At 41.2% G+C, this 22,443-nt stretch overlaps 2 protein-coding genes and 1 non-coding gene across 3 annotated transcripts; 2 read left to right on the forward strand and 1 right to left on the reverse strand.

The window, feature by feature from the left end:
* Nucleotides 1-8,488: 8,488 nt before the first annotated feature.
* Nucleotides 8,489-16,518, forward strand: LOC111800238 (putative E3 ubiquitin-protein ligase RHC1A). The gene is made up of 2 exons (XM_023683840.2): nucleotides 8,489-8,647; nucleotides 15,405-16,518. Exon 2 carries the CDS (start codon nucleotides 15,419-15,421, stop codon nucleotides 16,334-16,336), a length of 918 nt encoding a protein of 305 aa, XP_023539608.2. The 5' UTR covers nucleotides 8,489-8,647; nucleotides 15,405-15,418; the 3' UTR covers nucleotides 16,337-16,518.
* Nucleotides 11,169-11,308, forward strand: LOC147791397 (small nucleolar RNA Z247). Its single transcript, XR_015422334.1, has one exon. It is a non-coding gene; the product is annotated as a small nucleolar RNA Z247 (small nucleolar RNA).
* Nucleotides 16,519-17,583: 1,065 nt separating the features above from the next.
* On the reverse strand, nucleotides 17,584-22,109 carry LOC111800225 (5-methyltetrahydropteroyltriglutamate--homocysteine methyltransferase 1). Its single transcript, XM_087126339.1, has 12 exons — nucleotides 21,990-22,109; nucleotides 21,109-21,462; nucleotides 20,919-21,006; nucleotides 20,692-20,819; nucleotides 20,206-20,597; nucleotides 19,912-20,075; nucleotides 19,507-19,587; nucleotides 19,239-19,405; nucleotides 19,044-19,149; nucleotides 18,684-18,934; nucleotides 18,361-18,562; nucleotides 17,584-18,275 (listed from the first exon to the last, which is right to left on the reverse strand). The coding sequence occupies exons 2-12, from the start codon at nucleotides 21,456-21,458 to the stop codon at nucleotides 17,907-17,909; spliced, it is 2,298 nt and encodes a 765-aa protein (XP_086982465.1). The 5' UTR covers nucleotides 21,459-21,462; nucleotides 21,990-22,109; the 3' UTR covers nucleotides 17,584-17,906.
* Nucleotides 22,110-22,443: the final 334 nt, after the last annotated feature.

Raw genomic sequence — 22,443 nt, forward strand, 5'->3', positions numbered from 1 at the left:
TCCTTTAATTCCTCTCCTTTTGATCATTTGGGTCTTACATGGGCGGCTTATTCTTGTTGGATCTAATTCTTTTCATTTTTGGGGTGTTACAAGAATCGAGCAAGGACGAGCTCTCAATCACAAGAAATAAACATTTAGGTTTTGGGTCTCTTACTCTCGATTTTCTTCCAAATTTGAGAGAAATTCTCCACCATTTTCCTTCAAACTTATTCCTACGTTTCTAAACAAGATTATCCCCAAGTTCTATGAAGAAATCGAGTGTTGAAAGTGCCTAGAAACCATTCCCCCAATCCAATCCGCCATTGTAGAGCTTCAAGGAAAACTCAATAATTCAATCCAAGGATACACGATAATTCGTCGAGCAAGGACAATCCCAATCAGTTTTTGCACCTCCAAGGAGTGTTTCCATAGAAGACCACTGAAGGGAATGAACTTTTCATCGACGTAGCGGAAGCATTGGGAACCGTTTTGATTTTTATTAAGAATTAAAACAAAGCAAGAAATAGAAGAGTGAGAACTCTACCTTTGTAGAAACCCTAGCTTGCAAGACTCTCAGAGTATTCCAACCATGCAGAAGTTCTTCAACATTCCACAAGATCTTCCTTGCTATGACTCGAACACAAGGCTAAGGCTTGTGGGAGCCTCTTGAAAGAAAATCCCAAAGGGATTGGAGGAGAAGAAAGAGTTTCGAGAATTCTCTAGAGATGTAATTTCATTCTCCAGAGAAAGTGGGGGAGATTGATGTGTCTTTGGCTCAACCCGAGGGTCCTATTTATAGGGACTCTCGGAGAATATTTGCCAAATAATATATTTGCATATTTAATATATTAGGATATTATACATTATATAAATCATATTTAGATATTATAAGATATTCTAATATATATTTAATTAATTTGAATCTCATTCAAATTTCAAATATATATTTTTTATTTAATGTATCAAAATACATTAATTGATCGAACCTTTTAGCGTTACTATGAGCTAGCAAGGGACCTTATGGACCTACAGCTTATAAGCTCCAATGATATAAAATTAATTAATTAAACTCTTTAATTAATCAATTTTCATTCATTAACTCTAGGTCACTCCATTATAGATCTAGAGTTGCACTCTTATGCACTGTAGGACAAGTTATGTCCATTGATATAATCATTACAAGTAAGTCGATCCTTCACGAGTTGTTCATAATTACAGCTAGGTCAAAAGTCCGCTTTATCCCTGTAATTACATCCTTCACCTTAAGTACCATTGATTCTCTAATGAACAATTTGTTTATGATCCAATCATAAACCAAGTCCCTCTCGGGCCAATGAGAGGGTGGGTCCCCATTGTTCAAGTCCCGAAATCAGTACTTAAACAACTCATCTACTTTCCTTATATGGAAAGAAATGAATTCAATCTCATGATATTATGTTCCCAACTCCATATTTGGTTAAGTTCCCAAAATAGTAGGCATATTGAATCCGTTAAAAGAGCCCTTCTCACCCATGTAAATTAAAGGACATCACAGCCAGGAGTTCATAACTCACTCAGGATTAAGATCTAGTCGCATATGATCATGATGTGAAATATTAATCTTCTCAATTAACGAATTTATAAAGAGAGATTAAATATTTCTTTGTCCAGTCTTATACAAACTCATTGTATAGGATACCCCCACTTACATGTCTTCACATGAATGATTTGGATCAAATCATTTGTAAGATTACAAAGTGGGTCGTATCAATAGTGTTACCAGGATAAAGCACCCAATCTTATCCATATACTATAGACTCTTTAGGTTATTACTTGAACACGATTCTCTTGTATGTCAACCACATACTGTTTAAGATTACATTAATAACCTTGGATTTTCATATAATAGATAACAATTAAATCACAAATAAAATAATATAAATTATTGTTAAAAACTAAATAATTAATTACGAGGCTTTAGGGCATAAATCCCAACAACCACGAAAAGAAATAACCTCAAGACCATGCCCAATTGAAGGAAATCAGCTTTGGGCTCAAATCGGGGATAAGTGTCGAACTCCTATCTACTGTCCCTTTTCCTTCATATGGAAGATTCCTTTAGCTTCAAAAGATCAAGTTGAGTAACTTTGATGAAGTAATCGAGGCTGAAACATCGTAAAACAGGCTGCCCAAGAAAACAAAAATTGGTGTTTCGAGTGAGTTGCAGATCGAGAACAAATTTTGGAAATTAAGATCCCACACTCAAAGTCGTTCCTCCAAACCAATTTCTTTAGCTCGAGGGAAGGATAAGGAAGATGTTCCATGAAGAAATAGGGCCTTGAAAACCCCTAGAACTAGTTGTCCAATAAAGGATCCCCGATTTTGATCGCCGGCGAGAAAATAGATTTTGGACGAACTTTGGAAGCGAATACTTAGGCTAAAGTCCATGAGAAGGTATAAAATCAATCCCTAGCTCTTCCTTGTAACACCATCTTTAAGTTTCATGAAGAAATCAAGGGGAGAAACACTGAAAATGGAGCTGTGGAAGGCGAGTTTTAGACGATGGTGCGATATAAAATGCTCCTTCTTCCTATCCAGAGGAAGAAGACGGTGAAAGTGCCCGGCACTGTACTCCTCCTTCTCCCGACTTGGTGGTGAGGTACTCCACCGTGAATTATTCTAGGTTCTTGTCTACCGCAGCCTCGTCGTTCCACCTCCAGAAGGTGTTCTCATCGAAGACGACGTCGCACAATACATGAGCTTGTCTCCCTGCAGGATCATAGAACCTTATGCCTTGCTCCTGAGTTCGTAGCCGATGAAGACGACCTTCAACCCCATAGGATCGAGCTTGGCGAGGTGGGGACACGTGATCTTCATGTACACGACGTAGTCAAAACTCGGAGATGATGTATCTCAGACTTCTTGTTGTACCCGACCTCGTGAGTGTGGCTCTTCTAGTCGAGGCTTCGCGTTGGCAACCAGTTGAGGAGGTAGACTATAATAGCCCAAATAAATAAATAAATAAATAAACAAATAAAAATAATTATAAAAAAATATATGTCAAAATAATAATAATAATAATAATTCATAAATAATTAACTAAAAAAGATTACTTAAAAATAAAAATAAAAATAAAATTTAGCCACCTTTCTCCACTAACCTGTCATCCCAACGGCATCCTCTTTCCTCAACCCCACTGTACCACAGTTCGTCCAAAAATAAACAGAAAAGATGTCAGATTTGAGAAAAAGTAAGATGAGACGTTTCAATAGAAATAGATATAATGCATATTTACATAGAGAGATTTTGGTCTGTTATCAAGATAAAATCCTATATCAGATTTTCTTTACCTTATCTTATAAGAAATTAATTTAGGGTCAAATCTTCTTTCCTATAATAATCAAATCTCATATTCAATTAATTAGATTTTTTTGTTAGCATTTGAAGTTATAGGAAATAAGTTAGAATCAATAAAATTTTAGTTGGCAGATCTATAAATCTGTAAGATAGTAGCCAAACAATCCATTAAAATTGGCCAATAATATTTGTTTACTAATGAAAATAAATATAGGGTTAGAGTAACATGTTGTTTATAGAATTGAAAATGTTTAGGAAATTGAAAATTTATTTACAAAATAATTACAAAGAGGGAGGAGAGAAGATTGAGGAAAGATTTGTCTAACAAAATTTAAAAATAAAACCGGAAATGTCAGAGGGCATGGAACTCCCTTAAATTTTTTCTAACAGTAAATATCAAAATTTTACGATGGCAATGTAAATTACAGAAATAATTTTATAGGGTTCAAACTTGAAACTGATGTCATGGGCTCACATAGGTTGACTTGGATTTCAAATGACGGAATCAAATTTTCATTAAGGATATATTCGTGACAACGACTTAAGCTAACCAGGTAAGTGACCTTACTATTGGCATGATTATATTTGATGTTGACACGTGCCCTGTGGTTCTGCACGTGTCATATGTATTGATATGTGTGAATTGTCTGTGGATCGACATGCTTCCTATATGTTATGTATATGATATAATATGTGAATTGTATGATAATAATTACGGTACGATGTGTTCAGGGATATGTTTGAGATAGGATACAAGAAGGATGCACAAAACGAAATGTAACGATAGGAGTAAAATACGTTCATGAAACGTTAAGGTTAGGTTACATACCAGAGTGATATGGATAAGAGAGATTGATGGAAGAATACGGTTAGGTTACGGGTAGAAAGGGATAGGTTTGTGATAGATTGATAGAACGATAGCGTTAGGATTGATAGAACGATAGCGTTAGGTCAAGTTCTTGTGATGAGATGACTAAGGTACGTTCACGTAATGATATGTCTGTGATAGGTATAAGAACGTTAAGGCTATGATAAGTTAGAGAACGATATGACTATGAAGTGTTTACGTTATGACTTGTTTATGATATGATACATTGTGATGCAATATGTCATGGTATGATGTGTATATGATAAAATGTTATGTTAAAAGCATAGAACGTTATATTAGGTCTCTTAAATTGTGTGTATACAGCATGATATGAATGACATGAAATTACGATAAATGGCATTAAATATAACCCCGTTAGAATTATGTATGATTTGAGAACTGAAGAATGAGAAACGATATGATATGAATGATGAACGATATCTAAACGATATGAAAAATGACATGATATGCACATAATGCTAGCGGGGTTGTATTAAAGGATAATGAAAATGGAAAAGTTTTGGAACCTCATGCATTATGTGTGCTTGTGCATTTGGGGGGATACCCCTATCCCATCACGAGGGTACGAACGCGTACATCCTATGGCAGGACAATGATCGTTATGTTTAGCATAGCGCTGCCGTGACGGTTACTAGTTCTAGCGGGTGTCCGGCCTAAGGGGTTTCCAGAGTATGCCCACCGAATAAGGAAAGTGGTCCAGCGGTGTGCGAACTAACTGGTGAGCCCATACTCGCACGTATGGGCTGTGTGTAGAGTATATGGTACACGTCCAAAATTACCCGTTAGGACAACACCGTAGGGAAAACGGAATGAAAGATAGGTCTCATCATCTCATTGCATGTGATTGTTGCATTCAACCCCAATAGTGGGGTCACTTACTGAGTATTTCTTTAAATACTCAAGCCATGTGCTACTACATTTTTTAGGCAAGGCATTCTTGTACGGCTGACGACGGCATCGCAACTCGAGACCATGGCACATGTATAGGATAGTGGTATTTATTTTCTTAGACTTAGGCTAGAGTATAATGTTTTTAACTTAAACTCTTATTCATTTTATTTAGTATTTTGTTGTGTCGTTTTAAAGATGTTTTCGAAACACGTAAGTCCATGGCTGTGTTTTATGATAAAGGTTATGTTTTATGGAATTTCAATGAAGTCTTCCGCATTCAATGTTTATGATACATATACAGTAGCGACCTTAAATTAAGTAAAAAAAATTGGATCGTTACATAGACAGCCGTCATGACCGCCTCTCCCTAGAATCTCCCGGGTATCCCGGTCGTCACCAGCAGTGATCTTGCCATCCTAACGATGGTCTGGTTTCGGCGGTCCACCACCCTATTCTACTGGGGGGGAGTAGGGCACCGTTAAGTGCCGCTGCACGCCGAGCTCGTCGCAGTACTTGTTGAAGCTCACCAAAGTGAATTCTTTGCCTCGATTTGTGCACTGCACTCGCATCTTCTTACCACATTCGGCCTCCGAGCGCACTTGAACGCGCTTAATCGTCTCCGTCGCCTCACTCTTCGCTTGCAGCAGGATCAGCCACATGAAGCGGCTCTTGTCATCGACCAGCAGGAGGAAGAGAGTCTTGCCGCCTAGGGTCGCCGACTTGATGGGCCCGTAGAGATCGCCGTGTACAAGCTCCAATGGCTCACCAGCGTGGTAAGATGCCTGAGACAGAAAAAGGGTGCACTTCTGCTTGCCGATAAGAAACTTGTCGCACAGCCTGTTCATGCCTTCAATTGCCGAACCATACACCATCTCCTCCTTGTGTCGTTTCTGTAGAGTAGAAAAGCTTAAGTGCCCGTACCTTCAATCCTGGCCGAGAGGCAAACCGACTGTTCTATCTTCAACTCTAGGATGTAGAGGCGGTTTGCATGCACCGAACTTGCGTGAGGAGCCGTCGACGATCGTCGTAGATCTTGAGTAGCCCGCGCTTGATGTAGATGAAGAAATCGGCCTCATCGAGTAGACCCAGGCTTACAATGTTAGCCTTGAGCCGCGAGATGAAGTAGACGTCGACCAGCTTGCGATGCTCGTTGCCCTTGCCAACGAACAGGTTGGTGTCGCGCCCTTTGATCTCGATGATGGAGCCGTTGCTGAACTTCACTGTCCCACGAATCTCCGAGTCGAGCTCGAAGAATGCAGACCTGGCTCCGGTCATATGGTTTGTTGCCCCCGTGTCGAGGACCCATCGACGTGGCTTGAGCTGCTCGTCCCTTTTGCCGATCTGAGCGAACACTCGCTCCTCCTTCAACTGAATCAACTCCACAGCTGGTGTTTGTGCCACGCCCAGCTGGAGCTCTTCCTCAGGATCTATTGACGATTCATCGACGACGCTCACCGGAGTAGCGCCGCCATCGATTGCTTTTGTGGATTTGGAATCAGAATTGGGGAAAACAGTTAACACCGATGTGCTCACCATGAAATGTGCCGGCTTTTCCTCCTCAGATTGGGCCACATGGGCCTTCTCCTTATTCCTGGGCTTGCTCCAGCAATCCTTGCTCAAGCAGCTTTTCTTCTCGCAGTTCGAGCACTCAATTGGATCGCTAACAGCCGACTCCTTCTTCTACTCCCCTTTTTTCCCGGGCACACGCCAGTGAGGTTTTCACTGCTTCTTGCCGCCTTTGCCGTCGTAGGGCCCGCCTTTGTCGCAGAGCTTCAGACGTGCAAGCCACTCCTCCTCAGTGAGGAGAAGACGACCCTGCTCGTCGTAGGCTGCAGCGACATTCTTTTTCCTCTACTCGACGTTGCGCAATCTTTCGATCACTTCTTCCACCGTTAGTTTGTTCATGTCAAGCAATGTCTCGATGGAAATTGTGACTTGCTCAAGGGGATCTGGGGCGACCTGCAACATTTTCTTCACGATCTCCATCTCACTAATGCTCCCACTGAGAGTGGTGATGCTGTTGGCGAGCCCCGTGATACGCATGGAGAAATCATTGACGAATTCGTCGTCCTTGAAGTGGATCTCCGAGAACTCCTTCCGCAGTTGCTTGATTTTGGACTCCTGCACTCGCTGCACACCAACCCGACGGGATTTGATCTCCTCCCAGGCCGATTGCGTGATGTGCTTGGTGGAGAGAGACGACAACATCTTTGGAGGTACAGCCCGCAGTATGGCGGCGAACGCCAACCGATCCTCCCGGTACTCGATTGCTTCTCCTTCCTCCGGCTCTACGGTGTGCCACAGCCCTTGTGCCTACAGGTTGATGCGCATCAACAAAGCCCACTCGTTGTAGTTGGACCTCGTCAGCATTGGGTACTAGACAGAGGCGATCGTCTCCTTTATCACGCCCTCGACGACAATTTGGTGTCCATCTTCGCGACGCCGGCCTCTTGGTGGTAGTGATGGAGACGCCGGCCTCTTGGTGGTAGTGATGGAGACGCCGGCGTGGAGGAGTGCTTGAGCCTTTCCAGGATGGACCCCACGACGCGTGCATCTTCTTCTACCTTGAATCGTTGCTCTGATACGACTTGATGTTCTTCTACCTAAGTAGCTCACCACCGGTGAGAACAAGAAGAAAATAATTGACAGCACAAAAGAACAGCAAAAAATAATTGACAGCACAAAAGAACACGAAACAATGGATTTTGTTTCTGCTAAACACCCGTGCATATGTTCCTCATTTAAACAAACTTACACTCTAAAAATGGCCAAAGTGGCCAACTAAACTTACTCACTCCCAAGTTGAAATGGCCGGCTAAAATTATGTAGATATTATCCATTCACTGCTAGTAGATATTGTCCATTTTAGCCCGTATCACCGTCAGCCTCACGATTTTAATACATAATTAAAGTTAACAATATTGCAGGGATAATTTTAATCTTTCAAAATTCAAAATAATAATAGTAATAATAACAAATATTTTAACAACTTAATTTGATAAAATTGTGATGAATAATCTTAAGTAATTTTATATTGTTTACTAAGTTTTGTCAAATTGGACAAATTCCTAACTTAGAAACAATTTAAATTAGTAATAATTTTCTTATTAAGTAATGAGATAGACATCACCATTCTTGTTCCTGCCAGAACTAACAAAAAAAAAATTTAGTAAACAATTAATAAATCTTTAATATAATCAAAAGTAAAAATAATGAAAATCATAAATGTAGGATAATTTTTTCTTTTTTTTTTTTAAGAAAAAGAATTAAATAAGGTGGGTCCCATCGCGTGAATATTCCTATTTACAATTTAACCTAAAAAAAAATATAAGAAATTAAAAACAATAATGAAAAATGTTAAGTCTTAATTTATTGGAAGTATGGCAACTCCAGGTTCCGCTTCCTGTACATAGAAAAAAATAGAAAAAAGTGGGAATAAATTCCATTTTTCACTCTCACCCATTCACTTCCTCCATCTTTAGGGTTCACTCCCATCTTCTCTCCTCTCTACTTCACTACATTCCTTCTTTTCCTTTCCCTTCGCTTCACCAGGTGCGTTCTGTTTTTCATTTTCTAACAATTTCATTTCTCTCATTTCTCGCATCCTGTATTTCTGTAATCCTGTTTTCTGGATTCTTCACTGTGCTTCATTTGCTCTTTTTCAACTTTTGTGCTGATGGGGATCATTTTCTTGTGCATTTTTCATTTCACTGTTCTCAAACCGTCGATAATTGTTCGGAATTGTAGTTTTTTGCTGCCTAAACTTGTTTTTGTATCTGATTTTCTTAGAATTTTCGTCAGTTTATCCTTACACTATTGACTTGATGATGTGTTAACCAAGTTCATTACCTCGAAGGATCGAATTCCTTGTCTGGTTCAAGTGGGAAATCTGATTCCCGAAGTTCCTTTTACTTTTATGGTTTTATAGTGCTGTTTCAATTCTTGATGAATGTAACTGGATCTAGGATAGATCTGTATCTTTCCAAGTTTCTAGCGTATGATACAACCCCAATTCATTTTTAAGATCCAAACTGGTAGTGCGCGATATTGTCTCAACACCTACTTAGGTGATTTTATAAGATGAGTAGGCATTCTTGATCTGAGTTCTTGCATTGTTGCTCCTGAACAAACCGGAATTGCCGAAAGGCAAATTAGACTTACGCTAGAGGTGGGTTGAAGTTTGATTATTACTCCAATGTTTAAAACATTTTTTTTGGGGTAAAGTAGTTCTTGATCTAGCTTACCCAATCAATGGGATGCTCTTACGCACATTAAACTTCCAAACACCTCTTCGATCTCCTCTTAAATTTACCCCAACAATATACTAGATTTTAGTTTACACCTAAGATATGTGGTTGCACATCGTTCTTTTCAAACTAGAAGCAATTTGGATTCTTAATTTTTAAAATGCAAAGAGCTACAAGTGCGATAATGAGGAAATGTTATATAATCATGATGTGACGTTCCCTGGAGACAAATTTTTGTCAAGGACACTTATGCTCGGGGGGAGAATAACAATGACCAGTTTTGGAACCTTCTTAAACTATTGATCAATAGATTGTTCATGAGTAGACGTAGAAATCACTTGATTTTATCATCACCAGCACCCAACCTCAACCCGGCCACTTCAACCGAAGAACACTATAAAAAGAAAAGAGAATCTCAATCCAATAATGGACCTCCAAATTCTCTTAGCTTTGTTTCTACCTCAAATGATGACAATGAAGCTACCAGGCTTGATAACATTTGAATTCTGAAAAATATTCATGAAGCTCTTCTTCACCTAACCCTGATTGGAAAGCAGTAGTTAAAGAAGAAAACAACTACAAAAAATAAATGGACTTGGTAATATATGCGTCTTCCCACCAGAAAGGTTGTAGGATGTAAATAGAATTTCAATATTCCATATAGACTAAATGGAAGCTCTGGTAGATTTAAAGTAGGACTTGTTGCGAAGTGATTTTTTTTAGTTATTTTCTTATTTTAAGTTCGTCAATTGTGAGAGGGAGAACCGAACTATCGACTTTTGGGATTGTAATGGATGGGTATGGCATAAGGAATTTACTTAATCTAATTATATGGGATATATTACCAAGAATATATGCCCTAGTAGTTAATTGAACTACCATTTATGTATTCCTATCTATTCATATGAACCAAGAGTTGAATCTACATCAACTTGATGCAAAAAGGGGGCAACCTCAAAGAACAAATTTACATGGAAATATCAATAGGTCTTGAGATAGAGGAAAGCAAACCTAAAGTCTGTGAACTTGGGAAGATCATATTCTACATTGATTTTGTTAAACCTAAAATAGATCATAACTGTATATACTAAAATAGTCTAAGATTTACTAGTTTATGATTTGAAGGGTTTGTTACCAAATCTATGATTTTATGGTTTGTTACCAAATCATAGATTTGGAATGTAATCTTCATTATACGCATCTATAAATACATGAGGTCGTGACCCATATAGGTCATCGTGCCATTCAATCTAACATGGTATCAGAGCCAAGGTTTATTTTTTAAACTCCTCGCCATGTCTTCTTCCTCCTCTCCATCCACCATCTCCAACACCGTCTCAACTACCATGGCGACTTTTGGCCTTAAACAATATCCAATCCCTCTACACCATGTTGTCACAATTCGTCTAACCAAAAACAACTTCATCATATGGCGTGCCCAGCTCCTCCCCTACCTACGGAGTACGAAGCTTATGGGCTACCTCGATGGCACCAATGTTGCACCTGCCAAGCTGATCCCTTCCTCAACTGCTGCTGGTGCTGAGCTGGTCTCTAATCCGGCCTATAATCAGTGGTATGATCAGGATCAACAAGTCCTTAGCGGCCTTCTCTCCTCCATGTCTGAGGAGATTCTTCATGATGTGGTTGCCGCTACTACGTCCAAGGAGGCGTGGGATACCCTGCAGCGGATGTTTTCATCGTCAACTCGTGCTCGCACTACTCAGATTCGTGTTGAGCTTGCCACGTCCAAGAAACGAGATCAATCTGCTGCAAATTATTTTTGCAAGATCAAAGGGCTAGCCACCGAGCTGGCCGCCGCCGGCTCTGCCTTGCAGGATGATGATGTGATCGCGTATCTTCTCGCTGGTCTTGGCCCTGACTATGATCCCTTCGTCACCTCAATGACTACCAAGAGTGAAGCCCTCACCCTTGATGATGTGTTTGCACATCTAATGACGTATGAAGCTCGCCAACTACAACACCAGGCTGAACTTCAGTTAAATCTTGGATCTTCTGCCAATTATGCTAGTCGTGGTGGTCAGCAGAAGAATCGTGGGCGTAGGGATCGCGGTCGTGGTCGTTCTCAAGGTTATGCACCCTCTCGTCCTGCTGGTGATCGTCGTGGCCCTTCTGCTCGTCCTTCCTGCCAGATCTGCGGCAAAGTGGGGCATACTGCTATCCGCTGCTGGCATAGGATGGATGAGTCCTATCAAGATGAACCTTCTTCTGCTCCTCCTACGGCACTGGCGGCTACTTCCTCTTACAAGATTGACCCAAATTGGTACAGCGACACAGGCGCTACGGACCATATCACCAGTGACCTGGATCGTCTCGCTGTGCGTGAACGTTATCATGGAGGTGAACAAGTTCAAGTCGGCAATGGAGCAGGTTTGCGTGTTTTGCATACTGGTCATTCTCTAATTAATACTGCTACTCGTCCTCTTGCGTTGCGTAATATTTTGCATGTGCCTGAAATTTCCAAACATCTTCTTTCTGTTCATAAATTTTCTCGTGATAATGACGTATTTTTTGAATTCCATCCTTGGCATTTTTCTATAAAGGATCGACAGTCGAGGAAAAGTCTCCTAAATGGGAGGTGTGAATCTGGTCTTTATCCTATTAAGCCATCCGATGTCGATAATCTCAAGCACGCCTTGGTGAGCAGATCTACTACTCACGCCCAATGGCATGCTCGTCTTGGACATCCTTCATCTCAAGTAATAAAATCCATTTTGCGTCTAAATAATATTTCGTGTGCTAGTGAGTCATCTTTGTCAGTTTGTAATGCGTGTCAGTTAGCAAAGAGTCATCGATTACCATATACTAGTTTTTCCCATAGGTCTTCGTCACCTTTGGAACTTATTTTTTCGGATGTTTGGGGCCCTGCACCTCCATCTGTTGGGGGTTTTAAATATTATATTAGTTTCATTGATGATTTCAGTAAATTTTCGTGGATCTATTTGATGCATGATCGTACAGAAGCTCCTCGTATATTTTTGCAATTCCAAGCTCATGTTGAGCGCCTCCTAGATACTAAAATCAAGTGGGTTCAATCTGATTGGGGTGGGGAATATCAGAAAATTCACAACACATTTTTTCGTTCCCTTGGAATTGGTCATCGTGTTTCGTGCCCTCACACACATCAACAAAATGGGTCTGCTGAACGCAAGCATCGTCATATTGTTGAAACTGGCCTAGCCCTTCTAGCTCATGCTCATGTACCTATTAAATTTTGGGACGACGCGTTTCTTACAGCCACATATCTCATCAATCGTCTTCCTACTCGTGTCATCGATAAAAAATGCCCCTTAGAGCTTCTTTTTCATACCCCACCAAATTACTCCTTATTAAAAATTTTTGGGTGTGCTTGTTGGCCTCATCTTCGTCCTTATAACAAACAAAAGCTCTCTTTTCGATCAAAGGAATGTGTCTTTCTAGGCTACAGTTCTTCACATAAAGGGTATAAGTGTCTTGACACCGATTCTGGTCGTGTCTATATGTCTAGAGATGTCATATTTGATGAAAATGTTTTTCCATTCAAGAGAGCCTCACCTAATTCTTCCCCAATCATGCAGTCGACGCATAATGCCCCTGATTTGTGCACCTTGCATTTGGGTAATAGCAGTACTAATTTGGAGAATGATCACATGCATATGTCTGGGCCTACTAACTCTTTGGATGCAGAAAATTTGGTGTCTACATCAGCTTCGGAATTGCCGCAACAATCCTCCGCGTCGCTGCCATTCGAATCGGCGTTGGTTGTTCCGCCAATGATTGAGGCATCGGCTTCTCCGCCAGCAGATGATATTGCGCAATGCCCGGTCGAATCCTCGGCCGTTGGTCAACCAACTGCTGTAGCATCGGTTGCTCCCCTCGCAACGGCTGATACGGCCGTCCCCTCAAATGTGGATTCTGCACCTACTACTCATCCGTATGGTACTCGATTGAAGCACAATATCAAGAAACCCAAGGTGCGTACAGATGGAACAGTAACATATCTTGTAGCTCGGTCTTCTGCCTCTGAACCTACTTCACATATTACTGCTATGGAGCATCCCCTCTGGCGTCAGGCAATGAATGATGAATTTCAGGCACTTCAAAAAAATAAGACATGGCACTTAGTTCCTCCTCGTGCTGGTCTTAACGTTATTGATTGCAAATGGGTTTTCAAACTCAAACAAAAGCCAGATGGCTCTATTGATCGCTACAAAGCACGCCTGGTTGCTAAAGGTTTTAAACAGCAGTATGGCGTCGATTATGATGATACCTTTAGTCCAGTTGTTAAGCCCACTACCATTCGGCTCTTATTATCTCTTGCTATTTCTCGTGGTTGGGCTATTCGGCAGATTGATATTCAAAATGCTTTTCTTCATGGCCTTCTTAATGAAGATGTTTATATGAAGCAGCCCCCTGGATTTGTGGATTCTCAACACCCTGGTTATCTCTGCAAGCTGGATAAGTCGCTTTATGGCCTTAAACAAGCTCCGCGTGCCTGGTTTTCTCGCCTTAGCTCCAAACTATTACAGCTGGATTTTACACCTTCAAAGGCTGATGTCTCTCTTTTTATTTTTAACAAAACGGGCATTCAGATGTATATTCTCATCTACGTTGATGATATTATTATCATCAGCTCATCTTCTACGGCTACTGAGAAACTTCTTACACAGCTTCAGGATGATTTTGCCGTCAAGGATCTTGGTATTTTGAGTTATTTTCTTGGGATTGAGGTCCGCCATACTTCTAGTGGACTTATTCTGACACAACATAAATACATTCGAGATTTATTAGCCAGAACCAATATGCTCACCTCCAAAGGTGTGCCCACACCTATGCTTCCCAGTGAGAAGTTGTTATTGAATGGTGGTGAAAAGCTCTCACCTGAGGATACTACTCGCTATCGAAGTGTCGTTGGTGCTCTCCAATATTTGTCTCTGACACGTCCTGATATATCCTTCTGTGTCAACAGAGTGTGTCAGTTCATGTCCTCTCCGACTTCTATACATTGGGCGGCAGTCAAACGAATTCTCCGTTATCTACATGACACTATTGATATGGGTTTGTGTCTTACAAAGTCCAGCACTGATTTGTTGAGTGCCTTTTCAGATGCTGATTGGGCTGGGAATCCTGATGATCGTCGAAGCACTGGAGGCTATGTGATCTTCTTTGGTGGCAATCTTATCTCTTGGAGTTCGAGGAAACAATCGACAGTTTCTCGTTCTAGTACGGAAGCCGAATATAAGGCGGTTGCTGATGCCACTGCCGAATTAATTTGGATCCAAGTTCTCTTGCGTGAGCTCGGGATCTCGCAAGCGCGAGCGCCTAGCCTATGGTGTGACAACATTGGTGCCACCTACCTATCCGCCAATCCAATCTTTCATCGACGGACGAAGCATGTTGAGGTTGATTATCACTTCGTTCGTGAACGAGTATCGACTCGTCAGCTTGATGTTCGACTCATATCTTCCAAGGATCAGCTCGCCGATATCATGACAAAGCCACTGCCAGCTCCTTCTTTTAGCTATTTTAGGCGCAATCTGAACTTAGTAGTACATCGTCCAGATTGAGGGGGGGTGTTAAACCTAAAATAGATCATAACTGTATATACTAAAATAGTCTAAGATTTACTAGTTTATGATTTGAAGGGTTTGTTACCAAATCTATGATTTTATGGTTTGTTACCAAATCATAGATTTGGAATGTAATCTTCATTATACGCATCTATAAATACATGAGGTCGTGACCCATATAGGTCATCGTGCCATTCAATCTAACAGATTTAATTTGGAAATTGTTATTAGAAACTAGATTTCTCAATCTTCTTGCATCTTTTTATGAATGAAACACGCATGTGATGTGAAATTACCTATTTTGTGCTTTCATTAATTAAATCAAGAAATAAAAGGATAAAAGTCGGTCAAGATTATTGCGTTTTCTTAGTCAGCTAAGCACATAAGACTCAACCTCGAGAAGTTATTACACATAAAATGCCGAGATATCTATATGTAGCAAACTAACAGTCTCATTACTTAAATAATGAGGAGTTTCATGGTTGAGACTTGCAGAGAAGAGAGGAAGGATGTCGAGTAGGAACACCCATTGGTGTTACAGATGTGAGCAGCCAGTTCAACTCCGTGGACGGGACATGGTTTGCGCTAGCTGTAATGGAGGATTTGTTCAAGAACTCGATGAAATGATGGAAAGAGGTCCCCTTGATTTCTTTGGAGCCAATGGTCATGAATACCACAATCGGAGGCTTGGACTCCTGGAGCTTTTCTCAAACTTTATGAGGCAACGGTTGATAGACAGAAATGATATGAGGGGAAGGTTGGAATCTATTCCAGATCATGGTTCAGGATTTGGTCCTTGGTTGATCTTTGGTGGCCAAATTCCTGTTAGGTTGTCTGGACATGGTGGGTTTGAAGCCTTTTTTAATGGGGTTCCTGGAATTGGTGTGAGTAGGAGCAATGGTGGTGATTATTTTATTGGTCCTGGACTTGAAGAATTGTTTGAACAGCTTTCAGCAAACGACCGACGCGGACCACCCCCAGCATCTAGATCTTCAATCGATGCAATGCCTGTTGTTAAAATTACGCAAAGACACATCCGTTCGAATTCACACTGCCCTGTTTGCCAAGATAAATTTGAATTAGGGTCTGAAGCTAGGAAAATGCCATGTGACCATATGTATCATTCGGATTGTATAGTTCCCTGGCTTGTCCAGCACAACTCCTGCCCTGTTTGCCGCCAAGAGCTGCCTGCACAAGGGTCAGGTGGTAGCCACAGCTCGTCTGGAAGCAACAATCTTAGTCGAAACAGCCGAGAGAGGGAGAATAGTAGGACAAATCAAGGAAGGAGGAACCCATTTTCAAGTTTATGGCCATTCCGAGCGTCGAGTTCTGACTCAAACCATAGTGCGACCACTGGAAGCAGCTCGCCAGCCCTACATGAGAGCACCCAACACCAAACAGGGTATTCTGGATGGCCTTTCGACTAGCGTGAACGCGGTGGTGTTTTCATAAACTTGTTTGCACCAGTTTGTGATCTTGTTGTTTAAAATGAAGAAAGATAGTTCAACCCCCTGCTGTCCACTCCTTTGTATAATGATTAATAATGGACTTTGTGTGTGATGTAGATGACATTTTTCTCTGCCTTATCGATGCTGCTGCAGTTTGTATATGGTTCATATGTATTAGCTATATGCTGTTTCGATTTAGAGTTGCAGTCAATCTGGAATCTGTCTGAGCATTGCCGCATCTTCTTGAAATGGAAATTGAAACCTGCAAAACCGTGCATGTTTTCCGTTGTACTGTTCTTTGCCAAAGCTGTCCGTGGTCTGCATTTTCTGAACATGTTTTTGTAGGAAAACATGCAAAACTTCGTTTTGGAGAAGTTAATGCTATCATGATAGAGAGCGAGAGAAAAAAGGTAACGGATTGAATTTGTTATATTACAAGAGACCTGAACTTATATAAAAGCAGAATTAAATTTGGTTTTTGTAATCTAAAAGCTTCTAACTATTAAAATTTAAATCAACAATTTGATTACAATGTTGAGGATTATTGGGAGTGAGTCCCACATTGGCTAATTTAGGGAATGATTATGGGTTTATAAGTGAGGAATACTACCTCTATTGGTAACGAGGCTTTTTGGCGAAGCCCAAAGAGCTTATGCTCAATGGGGAAGCCCAAAGGCCCAAAGCAAAGTCATGAGAGCTTATGCTCATTGTGGACAATATCGATTTCTAACATGGTATCAGAACCATGCCCTAAACTTAGACATGTCAATAGAATCCTCAAATATAGAATTGTGAGTCTCGAAGGTTTAGTCAAAAGTGACTAAAGTATCGAACAAAACAAAGGGTGTACTTTGTTCGAGGGTTCCAGAGATAGGAGTCGAGCCTCGAACAAAACAAAGGGTGTACTTTGTTCGAGGGTTCCAGAGATAGGAGTCGAGCCTCGATTAAGGGGAGGCTATTCGAGAGCTCCATAAGCCTCATGGGAGGCTTATAGTATACTTTGTTCGAGGAGAGGATTGTTGAGGATTATTATGGGTTTAGAAGTGAAGAATCCAATAAAGCCACTTTTGGGGAAGCCCAAAGCAATCCAAAGTAAAGCCACCAAAGTAAAGTCATGAGAGCTTATACTCAAAATAGATAATATCATACCATAGTGGAGAGTCGTGATTCCTAACCTACCATGGCAGAGGAAGTACTGATTTTAACTAAACATTAAGAATTCTATATTGCGGTAGAAACACAGACCATTGTGTAGTATTAAATCCATATGATTTTAGAAAACAAAATCCGACAACAATTACACAAACTGGCAAATGCTGCCTTTTAATTTCGCTCCATACAAAATGCAGTTTGTATGAACAGAGCTACAGACTCAAATCAAAAAACAATACCAAAAGGAGATTTCCGTTCAAAAAAAAAATGACGATAGAACTACAGCTACTAAATATGTCGCCACTCAATTTCTGGGGAACAGACATATCTTTCAGGATATCTGGAATGGAGGAAAGATAAAAATGTGCACCAATGTTCATAAAACTCAGCAACAGACTCACTTGGCACCGGCAAGCTGAGTTCGGAGGAGCTTTGCGGCAGCAACCATGTTCTTGAGGGCAGGATTCACCTCGGCGTACTTGCGAGTTTTGAGACCGCAGTCAGGATTGACCCATAAGATATTGGTCTCGAGCACTGCAAGCATCTTGTTGATCCTGTCAGCAATCTCTTCGGTTGATGGTATTCTGGGGGAGTGAATGTCGTATACACCGGGGCCAATTCCAGCACCATACTTCACTCCCTCACGGAAGACTGACAAAAGCTTCTCATCAGAACGGGAGTTCTCAATTGTGATCACGTCAGCATCCATATCAATGATGGATAGGATGATGTCATTGAAGTTGGAGTAGCACATGTGAGTGTGAATCTGTCGAGATAATGAAATATTAGGCAAATCGAAGATATTATGAACTGTTGAAGGTAATGAAAATCTCAGTGGTTCATGTAGTAACCTGAGTCGTGTCTTTGACACCACAGTTTGTGATACGGAAAGAATGAACTGCCCAATCCAAGTAGAAAGCTTCCTCAGACTTCCTAAGAGGCAATCCTTCTCGTAAAGCAGCTTCATCGATTTGGATGACATTAATGCCAGCCTTCTCGAGATCCTCGACCTCGTCCTTGATGGCCAAGGCAATCTGGTAGCATGTTTCAAACCTAGGAGACGATACCATACACAAGAAGCATTAAGCAAGAAGTATGGTATAAAGGGAAAAAAACAATTAACTGGGTAGCTCCTTTCAGGTTAAGCGTGTGGGGAAACGTCATGTTCTATTACCTTGGCTGGTCAACTCTAACAAAGGACCAGTTGAGAATGGTGACAGGGCCCGTGAGCATTCCCTTCATCGGGCGGGCAGTCATGCTCTGAGCTGCAGTAGACCAGAAGACAGTCATGGCTTTCGGGCGGCTCACATCACCGTAGATGATTGGAGGTTTCACGCAACGGGATCCGTATGATTGCACCCAACCATTGACAGTGAATGCAAAACCTGACAGCTGCTCCCCAAAGTATTCAACCATATCGTTCCTCTACAGTGAGGATAAAGAAATTCACGTTAGAAGGGGCAAAATGAGAAAAGAGTACTGCATCCTCACACTGCTCTTGATTTCCTCCTCAACAAGGCTCTAAATAACTCACCTCGGGCTCTCCATGAACTAGAACATCAATGTCAAGCTCTTCTTGGAGTTTGACAACCTTGCTAATTTCCTCCTTAATAGCCTTCACATATTCCTCCTCGGAGATCCTAAAGAAAGCCAAAAATTGCAAACATTAGAAATAGGATTAAGATATTTTTTTCACTTCAAAGAAAGCTGACATTAATTTACTGCTCACTTGTTAGCTTTGTATTCACGACGAACCCTCCTGAGTTCAATGGTTTGGGGGAAGGAACCGATGGTGGTGGTTGGAAGGATTGGAAGATTAAGCTTCTTCTGTTGAGCATCAAGTCTTGCACTAACATTTGTAGCACGGCGGTGATCAGAGCCCTTCAAAGCAGCAGCCTGCACAATAAAAAAAGCAATTCATCCGTTAAAATAATCCATGCAAACAGACAGTAAAACACCTTATAGATTAGACAAGAAATGGATGTAGATGTACATACCGCTTTCTGAACAGCCTCATTGGTCACCCTTGGGGACGACTTCCTTGAAGCATGAGCTGCAGCGTTAGCGCCAAAGAATGCCTGGAAAAATAAAGCATAAGCTCATGAGTTTGTTAGTGGCCAAAACACTGTGCATCTGCTCAGATACTAGACAAGTCACTTTACTGGGAAATAGTGTTTTCCTCATAACATGGCATTGAACAATTCCCAATTCCCAATTATCTCCTTGGGGTGCTTTTGTATTCTTTCATTTAATCTCATTGACAGCCAGCTTTTTACCAAAGAAAAAACCCTGTTTTCGGCTGACTATAATTGACAAACCCCAACCCAAAAGGTTAGATATCAAGGCCTAAAAACCTAGCTTACACCTTGAAGAGATAAATTTCATCAGAATCAAGAACATACCTCGTCCTTCGCACCAGCCAAAGCCTTTGCCAATGCATTGACTTCAACAATCTTTTGAGCAGCAAAAGCTAGCCATGATTTGATTTCATTGTCCAACTTGGTTTCATTGGCAAGGTCCACGGCAGTGTGAAGAAGTGAGCAGGAGGTGGAGACGACAAGCTTATCTGCATTTTTTTTTTTTTTTTTTTTTTGGAGGGAAAAGAAATCAGTGAAAAACCACACAAGAAGAATAACACCATATGAAGCACCATGTACCAACATCGTAATACAAACATAGGCAGAAGACTAGCGCACCTTTACCCACAAGGGTAGCCAGTTCCTCCAATGTACTAACTGAGGCAGCAAGATCATTAGCCCAAATGTTCCTTCCATCAACTACTCCAGCAAAAAGGAACTTCCCCTTGGGGAAATCACCCTTAATCAATCCAAGTGTCTTATCACCGCGAACCAAATCAAACCCATAGGCAGTGACACCCTTCAAAGAAGTAAGGGTCTTGTATGCCTCAGCAGGGACGTCAGCAAAATATGTCTCAACAAGAACATTCAAGCCAGAGAGAGTTGATTCTAGTCCAGCATATGCATTTGAGAAGGCTTGCAATTGGTGCGAGTCAAGATCCCGCACCAGAGTAGGCTCATCAAACTGAATCCAAGTAGCGCCTGCCGCTTTGAGGTCAGAAATAACCTCCCTGAAAAGTTATCCACCATTAATATTTGAAAAGAGAACCATTATGTTATGGGAACACTCTGGTATGATGTCTAGATAGAGAGATAGTTCTTTACTTGTAGACGGGAAGGATCTTGTCAAGAAGGGAGAGAAGGGAGAAGGTCTTGTCGACACCCTTTGCAGGTTTAGAGAGCAACAAGTACGACACAGGGCCAACAAGAACTGGAACGGTGTCTACTCCAAGCTGCATAAGCAAATTATATTTGCAATGTCTTATATACCTTATTTTTTGTGAACTTTTAGCAGAATCAACGTACATATCTAAAACAACACAAACACTTACAGCCTTGGCTTCTTTGTATTCATCGACAGCCTTGTGGGAAGCATAAGAGAAGGTCACCTCTGGGCCCAACTCGGGGACAATGAAGTGGCTGCATCATTGCAACGGGAGGGTTAATGATGCATAGTAGAGGCATAATGTTGCAATTGATGTTCGTTCCGAAAGTAAAAGGGGCGGGCGGGTGGTTACTTACTAATTTGTGTCAAACCACTTGGTCATTTCCATAGCCGGAACAGACGCATTTCCTCTAGCCATGGAGAAGTAGGTATCGAAACCAATCTCACCGCCAGTCCAACCATATCTAGGAGGAACGGCCCCAAGCAATGCAGTGGTGTCGAGCAGCTGATCGTAGTATGAAAAGGTGTTGCTGGGGATGTACTTGATCCCAGCACCAGACATCTGTTTCCAGATGGAGGACCTCAGATCTGCAGCGACCTTCTTCAAGTCTTCAGCGGTGGTCTTCCCATCCCAGAATGATTCAAGGGCAAACTTGAGCTCCCTCTTGGGGCCCATACGAGGATATCCAACAATGTGAGAGGCCATTGTTCTGGTGGAGAGAGGGAAAAGGCGGTTAGAAGGAAGTAAAATTGAATGAGGTTGTGAGGGAGATTTGAATTGGAAAAGGGTAAATCCGAGAAGGAATGAGGGTGGTGAGCAGGAGAAGGAAGCAAACATGTAAGATGGTGTTTGAAAAAGCAAATAGGCAGTAAGAAAAGAGCAGATCTAAGAACAGAGACGTTGAAGAAAACAAAAAGGGGCAGCAGATCCAGAGGAGAAGAGCATATAGCATATAGCAATAGAGAGATTGAGAGTAACAAAAAACAGAGAGATTGAGAGTAACAAAAAACAGAGAGATTGAGAGTAACAAAAAACAGAGAGATTGAGAGTAACAAAAAACAGAGAGATTGAGAGTAACAAAAAACAGAGAGATTGAGAGTAACAAAAAACAGAGAGATTGAGAGTAACAAAAAACAGAGAGATTGAGAGTAACAAAAAACAGAGAGATTGAGAGTAACAAAAAACAGAGAGATTGAGAGTAACAAAAAACAGAGAGAAGGGGAAGAGAGAACGAACCTTGAGAAGCGGATCACCGACGGAGGCTCCCCTTGGAGAGGTGAGAAACAATAAGAGAGAGTGAGAAGGGGGGAATTGGGGGAATTGGGGGAATTGGGGGAAGGCGCGAGTTGGAAGAAGTGGAATGGAGCCTTATTTATAATACAAATCCATCCTGACGTGATGTGGCAGATCTGGGAAATCGGAATAGCGAGCGAGAGAGAGAGAGAGCTGGTGCGTGAGTGAATCCTACGTGTATTTTGTCTTTTCTTTTTTCTTTTTTCTTTTTTCTTTTTTCTTTTTTCTTTTTTCTTTTTTCTTTTTTTTTTTTATATTTATTTATAATGTTCTTTTTAGTGGTAGTGGTAGTGGTAGGGCGAGAAAACCTGATATGGCAAATTATTTTACGGTAAAGAATGATAGGAGGGATTGTTGGGGTTGGTGTTGTGGAGGTCAAGAGTAGGTGGCATAGTCA

Source organism: Cucurbita pepo, chromosome 8 (genome assembly GCF_057944985.1).
Source record: "Cucurbita pepo subsp. pepo isolate OVF chromosome 8, ASM5794498v1, whole genome shotgun sequence".
NCBI classification, from domain to species: domain Eukaryota; kingdom Viridiplantae; phylum Streptophyta; class Magnoliopsida; order Cucurbitales; family Cucurbitaceae; genus Cucurbita; species Cucurbita pepo.